Source organism: Sinocyclocheilus rhinocerous, unplaced genomic scaffold (assembly GCF_001515625.1).
Source record: "Sinocyclocheilus rhinocerous isolate Xijiao unplaced genomic scaffold, SAMN03320098_v1.1 scaffold921, whole genome shotgun sequence".
NCBI lineage: Eukaryota > Metazoa > Chordata > Actinopteri > Cypriniformes > Cyprinidae > Sinocyclocheilus > Sinocyclocheilus rhinocerous.
Window position 1 is genome coordinate 862,542 of NW_015640057.1, and position 17,754 is coordinate 880,295.

The 17,754-nt window shown below is 38.4% G+C and overlaps 1 protein-coding gene across 1 annotated transcript in view; it reads right to left on the minus strand.

The window, feature by feature from the left end:
* ano3 (anoctamin 3) overlaps window positions 1–17,754 on the minus strand; it is an 84,233-nt gene that overhangs the window by 43,808 nt on the left and 22,671 nt on the right. Inside the window, exons 2-8 of the mRNA XM_016568448.1 lie at window positions 13,950–14,147; window positions 10,869–10,999; window positions 10,233–10,388; window positions 8,041–8,141; window positions 7,909–7,953; window positions 7,377–7,511; window positions 4,588–4,694 (exon numbers count right to left, since the gene is read on the minus strand). Of these exons, the coding sequence (XP_016423934.1) occupies window positions 4,588–4,694; window positions 7,377–7,511; window positions 7,909–7,953; window positions 8,041–8,141; window positions 10,233–10,388; window positions 10,869–10,999; window positions 13,950–14,147 (873 nt within the window). The remainder of the gene's footprint in view (window positions 1–4,587; window positions 4,695–7,376; window positions 7,512–7,908; window positions 7,954–8,040; window positions 8,142–10,232; window positions 10,389–10,868; window positions 11,000–13,949; window positions 14,148–17,754) is intronic.

Here is a 17,754-nt window from a genome sequence, read left to right on the forward strand (position 1 = left end):
AAACAAAAGACATAAAGATGATGTGTGTCATCAGGTGTCAAATAACAAAGACACGGATGCACACATCTTCTAAACGTCTTGCTTGTGCTTGCCATAATGAAGGAAGAAAGATCGCTCTTACCACGGAATGCACACTTCAAACAAAACAGTCAATGAAGACGAAGAAGAGAATGACGTGTTCTCCCGGTGCCTATTTATACTATAGTCGCACCGGTAGTGACGTCATGGACTGTCGCCGGCCAACATATTGTTGGTGTTTTTTGAATGTATGCTTCAGACACGGGTCACGACGAGGCGTTCCCCATAGCGACCCCTAGAGGACGCAGTTCGAAGTTCCCTTGAAAGGGAACCAGTCCTCGTTGCATATTTGCCCAATGATCTGTTTCAAAGTTAACATTCTGAATGGCCGTCGCATGAGCGAGCGATTCAGATGTCTGAGATCGAGAATTGGTCTGAGCCCACCATCTTTCTAGGGAACAAGGAAGTAGCGGCTGTAGAAACCGGACTCGCTGTTCGCTAAAAGGACCGTTTCTACGGCACCTTTTTCAAGCAATGTTAGCACTTCAGACCGAAGAACGTGAGCTTTGTTGTCCTGTACAGAAGTTTGAATAATACCTCTGAGGTGGCCTGCAAGCGAAGTGGAGCGAGTAACCTCGGTGACAGCATTCTACTCCGATCCGCCTAGAAGAATTGAGCTGCTTGAAGTAATGAGGGGCACTGATCCTTACGTGTAAACACACTGGCGGATCAAAGTGCTGCGGGGAGAGTGAGCACTCGGAACCTGTGCCAGCTTGGGATCACTCAAACCCGGTTGCTCAGCTCCGTGATCGCTGAGTCAGTAAAGAGATGGTCTCGTCGCTGAAGGAGAAGAGTCTGATGAGATGGCGCTCCGGGCCGACTTAAATAGCAGTCAGCTCTGCACTTTTTGGCGGGCTCTAGTGCCATTGGTTAGTGCAGTTACAAACACGTTAACAAATCAGGCCTCAGTAATATAGTAAACAGGAGTTTTCTCACAAGCTTCAAAAGCTGGCTCAATGAGAGTTACTTTTCGATAGGGAACTAGGAATAGTTCCTCCAAAATTCTATTATCATTCACTATGTTGTTCCAAACCCATATTATTTCACTTTTATAATGGAGACAGGCAGTGATGTAATTTTATATTTATGCCAACTGTGTAAAAAGTGTATTTGTCTCTTTGCAGAGTAGAAGTGTTCTTGATTTAATCATTTTGAAATGTGAAAAATAGCATAGGCAAGTTAAATTAACCACATTTTTTATATTTTCATGGGGGTTTGTGTCTTTTTTTTTTTTTTTAAAGGTTTTGTTCTTTGTAAAAGCTTCAGTTCCCATTCTTTGCATGGTGCATGGAAAAGAGCGACTTCATTTGGAAAACATGTTGAGTGAGAAAATGATGACAGACTGTTCATCTTTGGTTGACATATTCATAAGCTTTTCAACTTTCAGTTGCTGTTGATCTTCAGAAGTCTGAAATAAACAGCTGTGCTTGGTTTAATGGGACAGTTCACCCAAAAAATAAATATATAGCCACATTTTATTTTAAGGTCCAATTCTCACAATTATCTAACTATTAACTATGACTTCTGCCTAAATAAACTCCCAATTTGCTGGTTATAAATAGTTAGTAAGTTAGTTGTTGAGTTTAGGTATGGAGTAGAATTAGGGGATCTAAAATATGATCATGTAGAATAAGGCATTAACGTGCTTTATAAGTACTAATAAACAGCCAATATGCTAGTTATATGCATGCTAGTTACAGTAATAGTGAGGATTGGTACTTTAAATAAAGTGCTACCAAAAATCATTTATTCATCCTCATGTCATTTCAAACCTGTATAACTTTCATTTTTAATATAAGAAGAAGAGGTCACACTTTATATTAGGTGGCCTTAACTACTATGTACTAACATTCATCTACAAGACTATGAATTTACTGTGTAACTAAATGTTGTTCTAGAAAACTCATATTGAGGAGATTGATGTATGGTTAGGTTTAGGATTAAGGGTTAGAGTTTTGGGTTAAGGGCAGTGTAACTAAATATCAGTTAAATGCAAGTACTTTAAATGTAATTACAATGTACCAATATCTATGTTCATAATAAGTAGGCTATACTGTATCAAACTACCTAGGCTCACTGGAAATATGTGCTTCTACCTACATTTCTGCACACACGTACCTATACATAGGAATTGCTGCAGTTTCCAGTTGAACGGCACTAGAGGCAGTAAAACTCTCACAACTTTTATTCCTTTCCACACAAAGTATGATTTACAGGGCCAGAGTTTAGATTAAGAAAGCCTAATTTTCGCACAATTCCTTGCACAATATTATGTTATGACTTCAAAACAATTTGAATTGAGATTTGAAAACTGATACTTTTGATCATTAGCGTCACGTATACAGCTTCATATGTATGGGTTTTCTATAACAGTATGTTTGTCCGGTAGCTCAAGCGATACAGTGTTGCAGTTGTGCAGTGAAGAGCTCCGGTATAAATCCTGTGAAACTACAGTATGGTTCAACAAAACAGCTCAAACCCGCATAGAAAGAAGTTAAAGCATGGTTGCATTAGTGAATGCGTTTTTATCACATTTGCATTCGTTAACACTATCGGGTAGGTTTAGGGTTGGGTTTGGTGTAGGGGGTATTTGCAACACAATAGAGCATTAAGCTTTTAGCGACACACGCCGCAATATGTACTGTATCTGAAGCAACGTAATCAAATTAGCAATACGTCCCTGTACCAATGTACTAAAAACACAGACTCAGTCACGTATTGAACACGCATTTTAGCGCCACTCACTGGACAATTCACTTCAAAGCTTGCCGCGAAACTTGCACTAACGTACGGAATATTGGTGTTGCAGAAATATCAAGCCTTGCTTTAATATAAAAGCTTTTTTCATTTTTTGGTAGACAAATTACAAATACAAGTCACATGAAAATTATTTTTAAATGTAAAAGTTAAAGTTACATTTTTTTGTTCTAATTTTCTAGGAAAATGAGGCATCACACAGAAAAAAATTTGAAATTGGAAATACATGACTTTGCCCACATTTCTGCAAAAATGCAATAAGTACCTACAGTATATATAAATCTCACTGCAGTTTCCAGGTGAAATAGACACTTCACTTTAAAACTTGCTGTGAAACATGCTACGTGCTACAAACACTAAAATGTCATTTTGCAACCATTTTGTACATATAGGCACATTTTTTATTAATTTTTTTATTTGTTTGTTTGTTTTCACAAAACTGGGTTGTTTAGTAAATCTGCATCTGCAATGGAGAAAAAAAAGATATGGCTTATAGTGTTTCTTGTTTACGTGTCACCTGAAAAGTGCAGCAAAATGTACCCAGAGGCACGTAGAGGCAGAGTCACATATTTCAAATGAGCCTGGATTGGGATTTACACAGAAAAAGGTTACTTTCAATGCAAATTTTACATAAATACACACTGAGGGACAAGTGTTAGTTATTTTCTGTGACATTATGCCACAAACACAGCTACTATTTAACCCAGAACATTCCTTTAAAGAAACAAACAAGGCTTGAGAGCCTCGGGTCGACTACCAAAGATGCATTATTGACTGTTACCGAAGAGCTATTTGATAAAAACTCACAGTTTAATAGTCAGGTTTATAAACTATGTCTCATTTACTGCAGATGCTTTGAGTTCACTAGTAGAACATTGAGCTGAGCTGCAGTGGCACGATTGAGCGCAGGGATATATGGGGGATATCGGATCTGATCTGAGTGAGTGGGCGGTCACTGGTATTAATTTATTAACATGAACATCCCAATTGCAAGGCCAGCTTTAATCAGCAGAAAACCACAAGAGCAGGCAGACAAGAAAGCCAAATAAGAAGGGCATGAGTGTGACATTAAAATAAGAGGACTAACAGAGAGATTAGCGAAAAGCGCGGCATTCAATTAAAAAGGTCAGAGGGATATTGTAGGTCGTTGCAGATAAAACTATATCACATCTCTTCAAATATTTACTGACAGAAATGTATTGACAATGGGTGAATTTCATGAAATCAGCAGTATTATATTATTTACATACTCTTAACATTTTGAATAAGCTTTAACTTATATCTTCAGTTTTCTTTTTAATTTTAGTTTGTTTTATTAATTTTGTTATGTGCTTTTTCTATATGGCTTTAATTTTATTTTCATTTCAGTTTTATTTTCTGTAATTTTTGTGTTTCATTTGATTTATTTCAGCTCTAAATTAACATTTCTCAAATGTTTTTTTTTTTCTTTTAAGTTTGTGTTTTTGCCATCTAATATTAATATTTTATCCAGCTTTATTTCAATTAACCAAACTATTTTTTAATAAACATTTAAACACCTGAAACATTTGATTTTGGGGTCATGTGTGACCTGGATATTTTTAGATTCAACCAATTTTGTAAACTTCTTAATAACCATTACTATTATCGTAATAACTATTATGATAATAACCATTATATGATAAAGATAGATCGTAGTGACTGCGGAGTGAGAAAGGAGTGTGTGTGACACGTTTGATGAAGATGTTTGGAGGGGTTTAGCAGTCTTCTTACCCATCTTAGACTTCCCGTCCTCGTACTTTGTGCGCTGCAGTACATGATGTACTATCCTGCTTCTGGTTGAGTTTGAGAAAAACGTCTCTCTGTTGTTGATGGTAAAACTTCAAGAAAACAAAGTGCATTGTTTTAATACACAAATTTGTTATAAGTTGCATGTATTAAATCATGTATTAAATTGAATACAGTAAATATAAATACACCACAGCAGCCTAGAGATCAGTACTCATAGCTTTAGTATGTCAGTGTAAATATTAAATTAGAGAGGATCACAGCTGACCCAACACATAAAGCTCAGAGCAGATTTTGTGGCTTACAGCCGTCTCAGCACACAGATATATTCATACATTAAAAATGGGCTTCCTTCCTGGATGAAATTAATCTCACAGAACCTTTCAAGAACATGCTCAGGTCATATTTCACCTTAAAATCAAAAGAATTACAATTTTCCTTATAGAATTTGCCTGTAGAATATATTTTGCACTGTGACACTGTTTTCATGAGAGATGATTCTAATTAGATTGTCATTACTGTAATGCAATCTGTTATTTAACATATTAAAAACTAATTAAATGTAATTTAAATTTTTTTTATTTTAATTTTAACTCTATGTTAACAAATTAAGTAAATTAAAGTGCCCTAATTATTTTTGAAAATTATGTTTTTGAAAATTAGTAAAATTAGATTTTTGAAAATTACCTTGCATGCAGTGTGTAACGTAGCTGTATGCAAATGTAAACAGTCTGCAAAGTTGTAAAGCTGAAAGTGCAAAGGAGGGGTTTGGAAAAATTAATCTTCAAACCAATTATTTGAGTCGTTGAGAAATAATGTACAATTAAATCCATATTATAAGAAAATGAAAGTGTTTTTTGTCCTTGCATGCAAGTGAACCTGTTGTTGGGGACTCCCCGAAACCAAATTATGAATCTTTCAAATATATAATTGTGGCACTTTAATTCATAAATTAACGGTAGTTCTACAAAAACTACATTAAATGCTTAATTTAAATAATTTTTTATATTACACAACAAATAAGTTCCCTTTCAAGGGAACTCATGCTGTGCCCAAATGATGACACGTCTGCGTGACTGCGTCTGAAGCATGTGTGCAACTACTCCAATCCTTTACACCTGTGACGTGTGATTGCATTCCGCAGAAGCTATATAACACAGATGGAACAAAGCAAAGCTGTTCAGCAAGTGCTCTGTGTCAAACTGTCTGTCCTTTTTGGTGTTGTTGTAAAAGTGCAAAAAGAAAAAAAAAGTACAGAAAGTGTATAATGGAAAAGGCAAGTGATGAGCAGTTTAGATCGTGTGTGCCACTCTGCCCACGCTACATCACAGATATGTGCGTTAGCTGCTTGGGAGCGGAGCATGCATGGTCGGGTCTCGAGGGGGGGCATGCACACTGTGAACAGCTGCTGCTCAGAATGCTCTGCTCCCAACTTCCTTCGCAGACTGGTGAGCGATCCTGGATGGTCGCTTGATTGAAGGTCTGTGGTCCCGGCCTGGGATCTGGCCGTGGTTTTAGAGGGTTTGTTCTCTGGCACTCTTCGAACCCATATATTCTGTCTCTGCATTTTGTTCCTCATAGCCTTATCATTTGGACACAGTGCGAGTTCCCTCAAAAGGGAACGCCTTGGGTTATGACTATAACAATGGTTCCCTGAGAAGGTAACTAGATGCTGTGTCCTCTTGCAATACCTACTGCATGCTTGAGAGCGACTTGCTTTAGCCTATCAGAAGCTTGCTTTTCTGTGGGCAGTGTTGGGGAAAGTTGCTAAAATTAATGCATTTCAATATTGTGTTACTCCACAAAAAGTAACTAATTGCATTACTTGCGGAAAGCAATGCATTTAGTTATTTTTGCATTACTTTTTGTCACCTGAGCTGAGTTATTTATTTTAAAAAAGTAACTTTTCTTGTAAATTTAAAAGTAATGCGTTACTTTACTAGTTACTTAGGAAAAATAATCTGATTATGCTCAGTAACTTGCGTAACTTGTAATGCGTTACCCCCATCACTGGTTGCAGGAATACTATATAGCTTTTTTGCCGTCACACGTCACGAGTGATGCAGCACCAATCAAGATTGGATTAGCTGTATACGTGTTTTAAATGCAGTCACACAAAGGCATTCCCCATAGCATCATCATTTGGACTTGCCTCATTCCCTTCTCAGGGAATTTTAAAACTCACAAGTAAAACTTAAGCACAGATTAGATGTTTCAAGTGTTTCAAGTTGTTTGTCAGGTTAAACCTTACTTGCCCTCTTCCAACATTTCTGTGCATTCAAAACCTCTGGCCGGCCTCAAATAAAGCCTTACTAACAGCACCCACTTAACAAAAACTAACTCTACTGCCCCAGGACACAGTTCTTTGTCAGGTCATGCATTTCCACTGATCTCTGATCTGTAAAGTGGATGTCAGCAACCAATAACTCAAACATTCACAAATAGTCATCAGGTTCAAGTACATCAAGTACATGATCTGAAAGTGCCTCCATCATAAAATCTGCTCTAGAAGGGTCAGCTGAGGCTAAAATCTGTGGTGGACACTATAAGTCCCTTGAGCTCATGGGTGGATGAAGGTTGCGGGATTGTGGTTTCGGCTTCAGTTAGCAAACCATGGCTGAAACGTATATGAGACCATGGCTATTTAATTGCAGTATCATATTCACAGAAAGCAAAAGGTGCCATTGACTTTTTTTCTGTATACATAAAGTATATGAGTTTTTCTGAGAAGATATGAGATTTGGTTATAACAAGGTCATGGATGAGGGACGTACTGGTGCATTCTGGCCCTGCTGAAGGGGGCGGTGTAGCAGTCGGTTTCCTCCAGGTCTGGTAATGCCTCTTTATCCAGTTTCATGGGGTTTCTGGGCAGCCAGCTCTTCAGCTGACGAAATCTCAACTGAAATCGACTGTAGACATACGTTTGCATTAGCATTTCTCAAAAGTAAGATATTATCTCCAACGAGCAGACTAAAAAATGACAGAGCAGTTATTAATGGTAGTTTCTGCATTTCAAACGCACAGTCACTTCTAAAATTGAATTCTTTTCTGATGTAATTTAAATCAAGCTTGATTAACTCAGAGGTGATTTCGTCCCCTGAGACGTACAACAAATATCGGGCTAATTAACTCTATAAGATATTTATATCTTAAACAGCTAAAGTCTGACTCAAATTTAATTTGAAGAAAATGAACAAAATTGAGGTACTGAAGAAGCGTTTGACTTTAATGCAAATCAAATGAAATCATTAAATATCAGCCAAATATGTGTAAACACAGAACAGTAAGAACTCTGTAATATCCTACCTGCCCATAGATTTTTTCTTCCAGTCTGTGAAGTAACACTTTTTCCTATAAAAATATAAATCACACGGTCACAATGCATTCACGTGCAGTACAGTATGAAGTGTAGTACAGTATGGTGACAGTGATCTCTACCTGAAGGGCATTCTAATGTTCATCTGCTCAGCATATTTACACAGCGTGTCCCACGGCGCATGAATCTTCACAAACAGGATATCACTGTTTGTTAATGAGGGCTGTCAAAGTGAAAAACAAGTCAATATTGGCATATAACAGACATATAATCAATTAGATGCATTGGTTTTATAATATTGGGAACTGAAGTTTTTGAGCAGACAGTTTTCAAAAATAATCATATAAGTAAAACTTATATGAAATACAATTTTTGTTCATTTTATGAGCTTTGTCATTTTTACAACTCTAAATGTCTAAATACATTTCAGATTTTTTTTAGCAATAAACAGAAAAAAGTAATACAATTATAATTAAAAATTAATAATCATTTAAGCAAGCAAGTGTTCTGAGTTACAAGCTATCGTTCTCCTAGAAGTCTGACCTCATGTTATTTAGAATGAGAACTACTCAATTTGTGATCAAAAATATTAAAGATAAAATAAAATAAAATTAGCATCATATGAAAAGTAGCTGTCACGATCTGTCTACTGTGGAGGAGACGAGGAGACGAAGGGGATTAACATTCAAAACTCTTTATTCATCCAAATACAGGAGCACATGGAACAGGCAGGAACACACATGTAGAACGAGGGGTCGACGAACAATACCGGACGCTGGACATGGAAACACACAGGGCTTAAATTATGGGACTAATCACGGAAATAACAAGACAGACCTGGAACTAATGAACATAATCAGACATGAGGGAGAAACTAGGTCATGGGGAGAACATGGGGAGAAAAACACAAGACACGGGAAGACAGGACTGACAGTAGCTAGTTTTGTCTACAACCCGGTTACAATCTGATTTCTCCTATTAAAACGGATGCAAGATCCCTAGGACTTATCTCATTTGGGCTCATTCTACATAGCAGGAATTACATTTGTATTATATTATGTATTAGAAATATGACTAAAATATGATTCTAATTAAAAATCCACATATGGTTCTAAACTAGCCCCTACTAAATGATCATTCAGTCTACAACCACTTGTTATTCATTCAAGTGTAACTAGTGGGAACAACGTTTTGAGCCTTTTTAAATGAGAGTACATCAATGTAAATATAATATAAACTTAATAAATGAATAAACCAACAAATAAAAGCATGTGCTATTTAGTTTGACATCCGTTGGTTAAGCATCTCATTTCATTGATACCCTATATCGAAAAACAGTTTTGGTAAAAAAAAATTTAAGTGTCAAAACTTATTTGGATCTGTGTAGAGTAGCAGAACTAAGAAAAGCTGATGTTGTTACCAAGCTTGGGAAAAGGTTAAACTTATTGTACTGTATGTTTCGACATTACAAACACACCTCCAAAAGAGCTGTAGCCTATAGGTAAAAACTAGTATGACTAATGCTGGAGTGCTACAGTATAAAAATGGTATGACAGATCTGGGAGATGAAAAGTAGGTTTGATAAAGTACAGTTCAGGTGTTCAGCTACCAATATAGAACATTAAGAGTTACCTAAGAAAACCACATAAGACACATAAAATTAAATAATGCAGACTCCTTGAGTTTTTGACTCTTAACTGACATTAGGTCTGTTCTAAAACTTATCTGCATAAGTCGTGACATATCAAATACTGTTTCTGGGTCCAAACCGCTACTTGTTTCAGATGAGAATACTTATATTATATTACATTTACATTTAGTAGAATATTAAGTAGCTAGCATAGTAGCATGCTAACATCAGACTCTATATGAATCAAATGTGAGTCAAGGTTCCTGACTTTCCATCGCATTAGAAGTGCTATTTGAGTGCTGTGCAGAGTTGTCTATGAAGAGTTTTATTTCAGACAGGATACATTAGAAGGAAGCGGCCTGTAGACAGCAGACAGCAAGTCAGCTCACTTTGGAACACAGCTAGTGTCTATTTTCTGCTAGCACTCAAAAGCTGCCTGATCGTTCTATTCTGTGATCTTTCCTTAAAGGTCCCCTGAAATGCTTAGAAACACGCAGCGTTACTCTATGCGTTGACGTCATTTTAACTGAAACAGGAATACAGGGCGGGACATATCAAGCAGCCCCGCCCCTTTTTAAAATAGCCTATAGCATTCGTTTATATCACAACTTGGGCAAAAGAATCAATCCAAACAAATGACCTTAAAAATACCACTGTCATCTTGTGAAAGATTTTGTTCTGTACCTCCTTCTCCAGCATTAGCCCTTCCGCCCGCAGGTTCCTCTCAAACGTGCACCTCTTCTCCACCTGAGGGCTGGATTTCTTATAGACTAATATATAGTCAATGCGCTTCTTCCCATCTCTAAACATCAATCCTGAGGGGTTTTCTAGATTGTTCCCCTGAAAATTAATCAGAGCATTTAATTAGATTTTATTAGAAAATATGAAACAATAATTCTGTTAAGTTTTAGTCCTAAAACATTTAAGCCGTGGGTTCCCTCAGGAATGTCAAAATTCACTTTTGAGGTATGACTGTAATTTATGTTGTACAACGAAACGGGAAAGACTCTACCACAGACATTTTTGTACTTATGAATCTAAAGCACTTTTCTTAAATCCCATTAGAATTTCCTGAGGGAATTTTTCAGTGTTGGCTTGCAAATTGACATCATTATTGAACATCTCGATATGTTGCTGAAACATTTAATTGTGAGAAAAAAAAAAAAAACATGTTTATGTGATTATAAAAGGCACTTATAAAAGGGAGCTACTTAAGGCAGGCAAAAAATGCTACTCGAGATCTGATTTAATTCATCATCAAACATAGATCTTGAAGCTGGGTTGGCAGTACATCAGCAGGTAAGTGGACAGATGTTGTACCTGTATGGAGTCTGTGCGGGCCTCTAGCTTTGCTCTGGACACAGGCTTTTGCTGGACGAGGAACGTTTCATCTGTTTTAGGCTCAACCTCCGCCACCTCCCTCTCTTCCATGTAGACATCCTGACTAGTGTCTGTCAAAGAGATAAACACTGGGTTTTATGAGATTAACTCGTTAAAATTAAATGGTGATGAATATGGATGTGAAAATTATCAGCTGTTTTCTAATTTATTCCTAGCATTAGTCTTGTGTAAAATGTCTGCTATAGTATTTATCATGTTTACTTAAGCATAATTAGTCACATGGGATTCATAGCCTCATACTTCTAGAGGCATACAGCGCTTGTCAAACTGTCAGTGAGATTGAGAATAGCTTTCTTCAGGTATTATAGACCTAATTGGACTTGACAGGTTGGGTTTCGATTGACAAAGGGCTTTGAATTCAAGCAACGAGCCTTTAAATTTCTGCTAACACAAAGTTAGTGCTTTGATCACCAACATTTGTCCACTTTTAGCTTCTATGTTCTGAGATTACTGCTGACTGCTGCAGCCAGTAACCCTCATTATCTCTACAGGTGTTTAGACAAGACAGCTTGTTCCAAGTGCTGCACAAGGTTCTTAGCGAAGATGCTGGAAGCATTTCCAAGTGCTGACATTGCCGGACTCTTCTAAGAAAAGCATTACATTTTCCCTTGAGTTTAGTACCAGCCACTAATGGCCATCATTTTGATACAACACTCCTGCCAGGAGATCTTTTAGCAAAAGCACCTGACCTGATGAGGTCAACACAATTGCAGAATGAATAATGGATAATGAGATGGTCCTTTTTAAGCCAGCTGATTTTTATAGTTAATCTGTGGCTTCGGTCCACATGCATACAGAGAAAATGAAGGTCAAGTCAAGTCACCTTTATTTATATAGAGCTTTATACAATACAGATTGTGTCAAAGCAGCTTTACAGTCTTAAATAGGAAAATAGTGTGTCAATAATGTAGGAAGACAATAGTAAACGGTCAATTTTTCAGTTAAAGTCAGTTCATTGTTGATTCAGTTTTTGATTCATTGTTATCGACCAGCTCAGTTCGGTTCTCTTCAAAAAGTATCTGTGCAATCAAGTCAAAATTATTGCCAGAAATGGTGCCCCCAACTAAGCAAGCAAAATGCGACAGTGGTAAGGAACCAAAACTCCATTGGTGACAGAAATGGAGGGGAAAAAAAAAAAAAAACTTGGGAGAAACCAAGCTCAGTCGGGGGGTGGGGTAGGGTTAGTTCTCCTCTTGCCAGATGAAACCAGCATGGTGTGGTCTGCCTTTTGTAGTGACAGTTCTAAGAACAACAGTAGAACTAAACTATTACCTGAGTGACAATCGTTCATGGTTTGGACCTAATTTAGTTTGCACCAAGGATGTCTATAAAACCTGGAGAAAACATACCAATTCATCTCACTGGCTGTGGTACTCTGCTAATGTATGAAGAAGTATGCCCTAGAAGTACGTGACCTGCATACAGTCATCTTTGCTCATGGGCACTCAGTTATGGAAACATTTATCTTTTGGCACTCTTAAACTATTACTTAAATATTTGATTACAGCCTTGGAAAGTACATAGTTTCTGTCTCAGGAGGCAGCAGTTCCCTGCGGGTCTCTAGCCGTGTGGCATCCCTCCCCCCTAGCCGTGTGCCACTCCTCCCACCTACAATCCCCGCCAGTACCGAGACTTGAACCCATGACCTTTGGGTTACAAGCCCAACTCTCTAACCATTAAGCCATGACTGCCCCTGTGACCAGAGTACAAGAGGCTTTTAGGGCACGTTGGCCCGACTAAGGACTGTTGGGCACCGCTTTTCCAATTAGTCCCTTGGTTCCGAAGTTTGGCTCTTTTCTGCTAGTCACTCACCCCGCATATCTCAAGCTCTGCCTCATGTCAGTCAGGTAGACAAGAGCGAGCATTTTGATACCTTTGATCATTCGACAGCATGACGACTAGGAAGACAGTCCTAACAACCTCTTGTGCCCCAGTACCCTCCGAGGAGGGGGCAGGCACTAAGCTCCAGCAGAGGTGCTGTGCAGAGAACTCACTGGGAACTGCTGCCTCCCCAAAACACAGAATGTGGCGGGTTTAACCAGATAGCCCTTGAGGGCATTGAGAAAGAAAGAGCACACAATGTTTTGTTGTGACACACGCTCCCCTGAGGGGGCTTGCTCTCAGAACCCTGAACGCCTCGGCATCGGGGCTGATCTTATCTGGCAGATCGGGAGGTCCAGCTTTCAACTGGACTGCTGAGCCAGGTTTAACCACAGGTGCAGATTCATGGCAGTCATACCAGCCACTGAATGGCCAATCTTTGAGGTCAACAGCCTGACAGAGTTCAGACAGAACGATGGTGTACTGTGATGCCCCAGCCAATCATAATAGATTTAACTTTACATGTTCTGGAGGGTAATGATGGTCCTCTCCAGGATGAGCCAATTCCCATGCTCTGTCAGCCCCATGATAGATGAACAATTAGTCATCATGGGTTGACGTAATCGAGTCGAATAAGGCTGCTCCCAGGAACTCAATAACTTGTTGTGGAGATCCTGGAAGAAAGAAAGCTGCCTACGAGGAGGATGCGTGCTTTGACCTGATAGAAAACATTTGTCTAAATGAATGTGGGACACTTTCAGTTCTTCCTCAGGCCAATTCTAACTGAGTTTGTCTACAGCACGAGTTAACACATCGGTTAACTCCTCATAGACAATGGAGTGAGGGACTGTGTGTGTGTCTTTTATCTCTATGTGTGGAAACATCACCATGTTCAACATTTAACTCCACAGAACAAGATGCAGCCAGTATCATGTCCTCATGCCGACCGAAAGAAATCGCAGAGTGAGCTTTTGGGTCTGTCAATATGTAAAATACTTATGCATAATCATGGGATTGTGTTGGTATTACCATATCTCACCATGAAAGCCCAAAGGGTTGATATGATTACTACATTTCATAAGGCATGCTTTCTTATCAGGTTAATAGGTTAGTTTGCTAACTACAAGCATACTAAAACACAAAGACAAGTTTAACAAAGACAAGTTTGCTAGTGCTTACCTGTGGGAGGAGGTGTGATGTGTGTGCAGGAGGCACTGACACTGTGACTGTATGTTTTGGGTTCAGGACTCAGAGGCACAGAGAGGAAGTGACTGAGGTTCTGAGGATGTGTCTGACTCTGAGCCAGACATGGCAAACTGCGGCGAGACGATTTTAGCGTTTTCGCCTTCAAAATCTCACTGATACTGGTGTGCATACCTGCTGGGAGAGAAACAGAGAAACACATAAATGAGACATCAGATTAAAAATACCAACATTTCCACCTTGAAAATACAAAAAATATGACATTAAATCATCTTTAAAATGGCATTTTCAGTTCTGTTGTCCATGTATCAAGAGTCAGTGTCATCTGTATTTGAGACAAATACTCTGTAATGCAATATAGTACCAGTAAAACTCACTTACGCTATCAAATGCAAAGCTATAATGATCACATCAAGGATAACCAGTGTAGTACATTTACTTAATTAAATAACTCATGGAAGCACAGTCAGTCTTTATTGACTCAAAAGGTCATCTAAGGATAAAGGATTTACTAACTACGTTTCAAAACCACGTGGGCCAGATGCTGTTTGATGGTTTTGCAGTAGTCACAGAAAGCAGATTCAGAAGAAGCTGTTTTCGTACAGATAAAGATTTTCATTAAACGGGCCATAAACTAGCTGATACGGAAAAACTGATAACGCTTTATAATAAGGATTAATTTGTAACAAAATGTAAAAGTTTATGATTATTAATGTTCGTTAATAAAAATACAATTATTTATTCATTAATTGTCATTTCACAGTGAATGAATGAATGAATGATATACAGTGGGTACGGAAAGTATTCAGACCCCCTTAAATTTTTCACTCTTTGTTATATTGCAGCCATTTGCTAAAATCATTTAAGTTAATTTTTTTTCCTCATTAATGTACACACAGCACCCCATATTGACAGAAAAACACAGAATTGTTGACATCTTTGCAGATTTATTAAAAAAGAAAAACTGAAAAATGCTCAGTATTTAGTAGAAGCACCCTTTTGATCTAATACAGCCATGACCCTTTTGGGAAAGATGCAACAAGTTTTTCACACATGGATTTGGGGATCCTCTGCCATTCCTCCTTGCAGATCCTCTCCAGTTCTATCAGGTTGGATGGTAAACGTTGGTGGACAGCCATTTTTAGGTCTCTCCAGAGATGCTCAACTGGGTTTAAGTCAGGGCTCTGGCTGGGCCATTCAAGAGCAAATATAACATACATGAAATAACCCCCATATAGCATACATGATCAACCCATAGCAGATCTATACCGGTGGAGCTGGGGAAGGTGGAGGGTTTCTCAAGTGCACTGTGACTGCTACAGCAAGCTCTAGCCAAGTATTTGAATGTTGAGCAGCGAGCTCATTGGCTACCGATACAGGAGAGAACCAATCAGCTGTGCCATGTGATAATGATGTCATCATGTCAGATTGAGTTAGACCTATCGGACTGCACCATCTAGAGTTTAATGCCAGAACTTTTATTTATTTATTGTTAGTTAAAATGTTGTTTATTGATACTTAATTCATTAACTATAATGTACAAATGTAACTTTATTTTAAAGTGTTCCTGCAAATCCTAATATACTAATATGCATGAAATCAATGATAATGTGGCATAGTAGGGTGAAGTCAACAAACGTTTCTTCAACCAGCCTAACTCTGTCAATATATCAAACCTCTATTCAGTACTCAATTATGTAATAATTCAAAGTCACATAAACTAAATGTTTAAAATGCAATTGCTTTCACATACTACTTGGGTGGGACGGGCAGGCTAAGATGATAAAATATTGAAGGTATTTAACTTAAAGTTAATTTTACATCAGAGAAGTAATATCAAGGTTTGATTGCAAGGTTAATGTTTTTCAGCTCCCATTTTACTAACAGTGGACAGCAATGCTGATGAAGGCCACATAATCCTCTTGGGAGCAATTTTCAGTCTATGAATGTAATATGAGAGGGCTATTCTCAGTGTATACACAGAATGACCTATATGGCCCATAACAAACCTAGTCTCATGCATAACAGATTCAAAAGTAGAAATGCATTTACATTCAGATAAAATATAGACATCTTTGATAATGCTAAGTTAATATACTCTCTGCTGCTTCCCATTCCAAAACATGAATGAATTGAAATAGCAATGTGCCGAAACTCACCATAAAAACAAAACACTTGAATACAAAAATACCAGAAGCTGGTGTCAAATCTGGATAAATGATTCCACATAACCATTTAATTAAAAACCATTCCACAATGTGATGACATTATTAACGTCCGATTCAAGGTCACACTGACAAACATCCAGTGAAAAGCTCATTTGTAAGCCAGTGCTGAAGAGATCGCAAGCTGGGAAAATGCCTGGTCTTCCCCACACGACTGCACAGAGATAGAGCTGATGTGGAATTCCTCTCATAGTGACCTTGTCCATGACGGCTGCATCAATCTAACCCACTCATAACCCACGGCTGGCTTTTTAAATAGAGCTAACACGAAACAAGAAGCAGTGATTCAGAGTGTAAAACCCAAAGCACACACAGAGAGATACACAGAAAGTTCAAACACATATGCAACGTATGCAGGACTGAATTAATTAAGATTCTCTCACATCTTAAGTACTCAAAATTCAGGACAAGGCTCTTGAATCCCAAATGCTCAGCCCTAAAATATCTTCTTCTTGTAGCATCTTGAGATCGAGACTCAAGAGAGAAATACTTTGGGAGAAAATCTGCTTGTAACCCATTTTGCTGCATAAAAAAGTAGATATTTACTTTCATTTGAAGATGACGTGAATGCTTCTTGCATGTGAAAAACTCTCCACCACCAATATGTGTGTTATCAGTGGTTATTTTCTATGTTTTGTTATGTGGTTCCTAGAGTGTTCTGTTTCTGTACAAGATGCTTAACCAACATTGCATGATGCTTTATTAGAAAAATTAACTAGCTAGTCATGGCTGTTTCTCAAAACTGATGTAACATGGTTGCACTGCCATCGTTTCAACAACATTAATACAGAACTGTCATTAATGACATCATGACATACCTACCCATTTCTCATCTCTGGATGTGAATGCAGCAACTGACACTTTATGCTCTACTTTAACCTCTTGGATATTTGTCCTCTCTCCTCCAGGCCAGCACGGGCTACCCCTTCTAACCCCTGGTTATCCGATGTTCTTCGTGAGCATCGGACCAAACTCAGGGCAGCAGAGAGAAAATGGCGCAAATCAAAAGATTCGTCAGACCTGAGTATGTATCAGTCTTTGCTTTAATCTTTCTTTGCTGAAGTCCATACTGCCAGATTCTTCACAGACAAAACTAGAACAATCGGTAGTCAGTTCTCAGCCCCACACACACAGGACTTAAAATCAACCACACCCACTGCTAAAACTCCCATCTTCTCAATCTGTCCCCTCACTGAGGCAGAAGTATCAAAACTTCTCCTCTCCAGCCATCCTACAACATGCCCTCTAGACCCAATCCCCTCACACCTTCTCCAAGCAATCTCTCCTACACTTTTACCATCACTCACACACATCATCAACACATCTCTCCTCACAGGCACTTTCCCCACTGCATTCAAGCAGGCTCGGGTAACCCCACTGCTCAAAAAACCTACATTAAACACTTCTCTTATAGACCGCTACAGACCTGTCTCTCTCCTTCCATTCATAACGAAAACCCTCAAACGAGTTGTTTTCAACCAGGTATCATTGTTTCTTTCACAGAACAACAAACTGGACGCTAACCAGTCAGGTTTCAGGAGTGGCCATTCAACTGA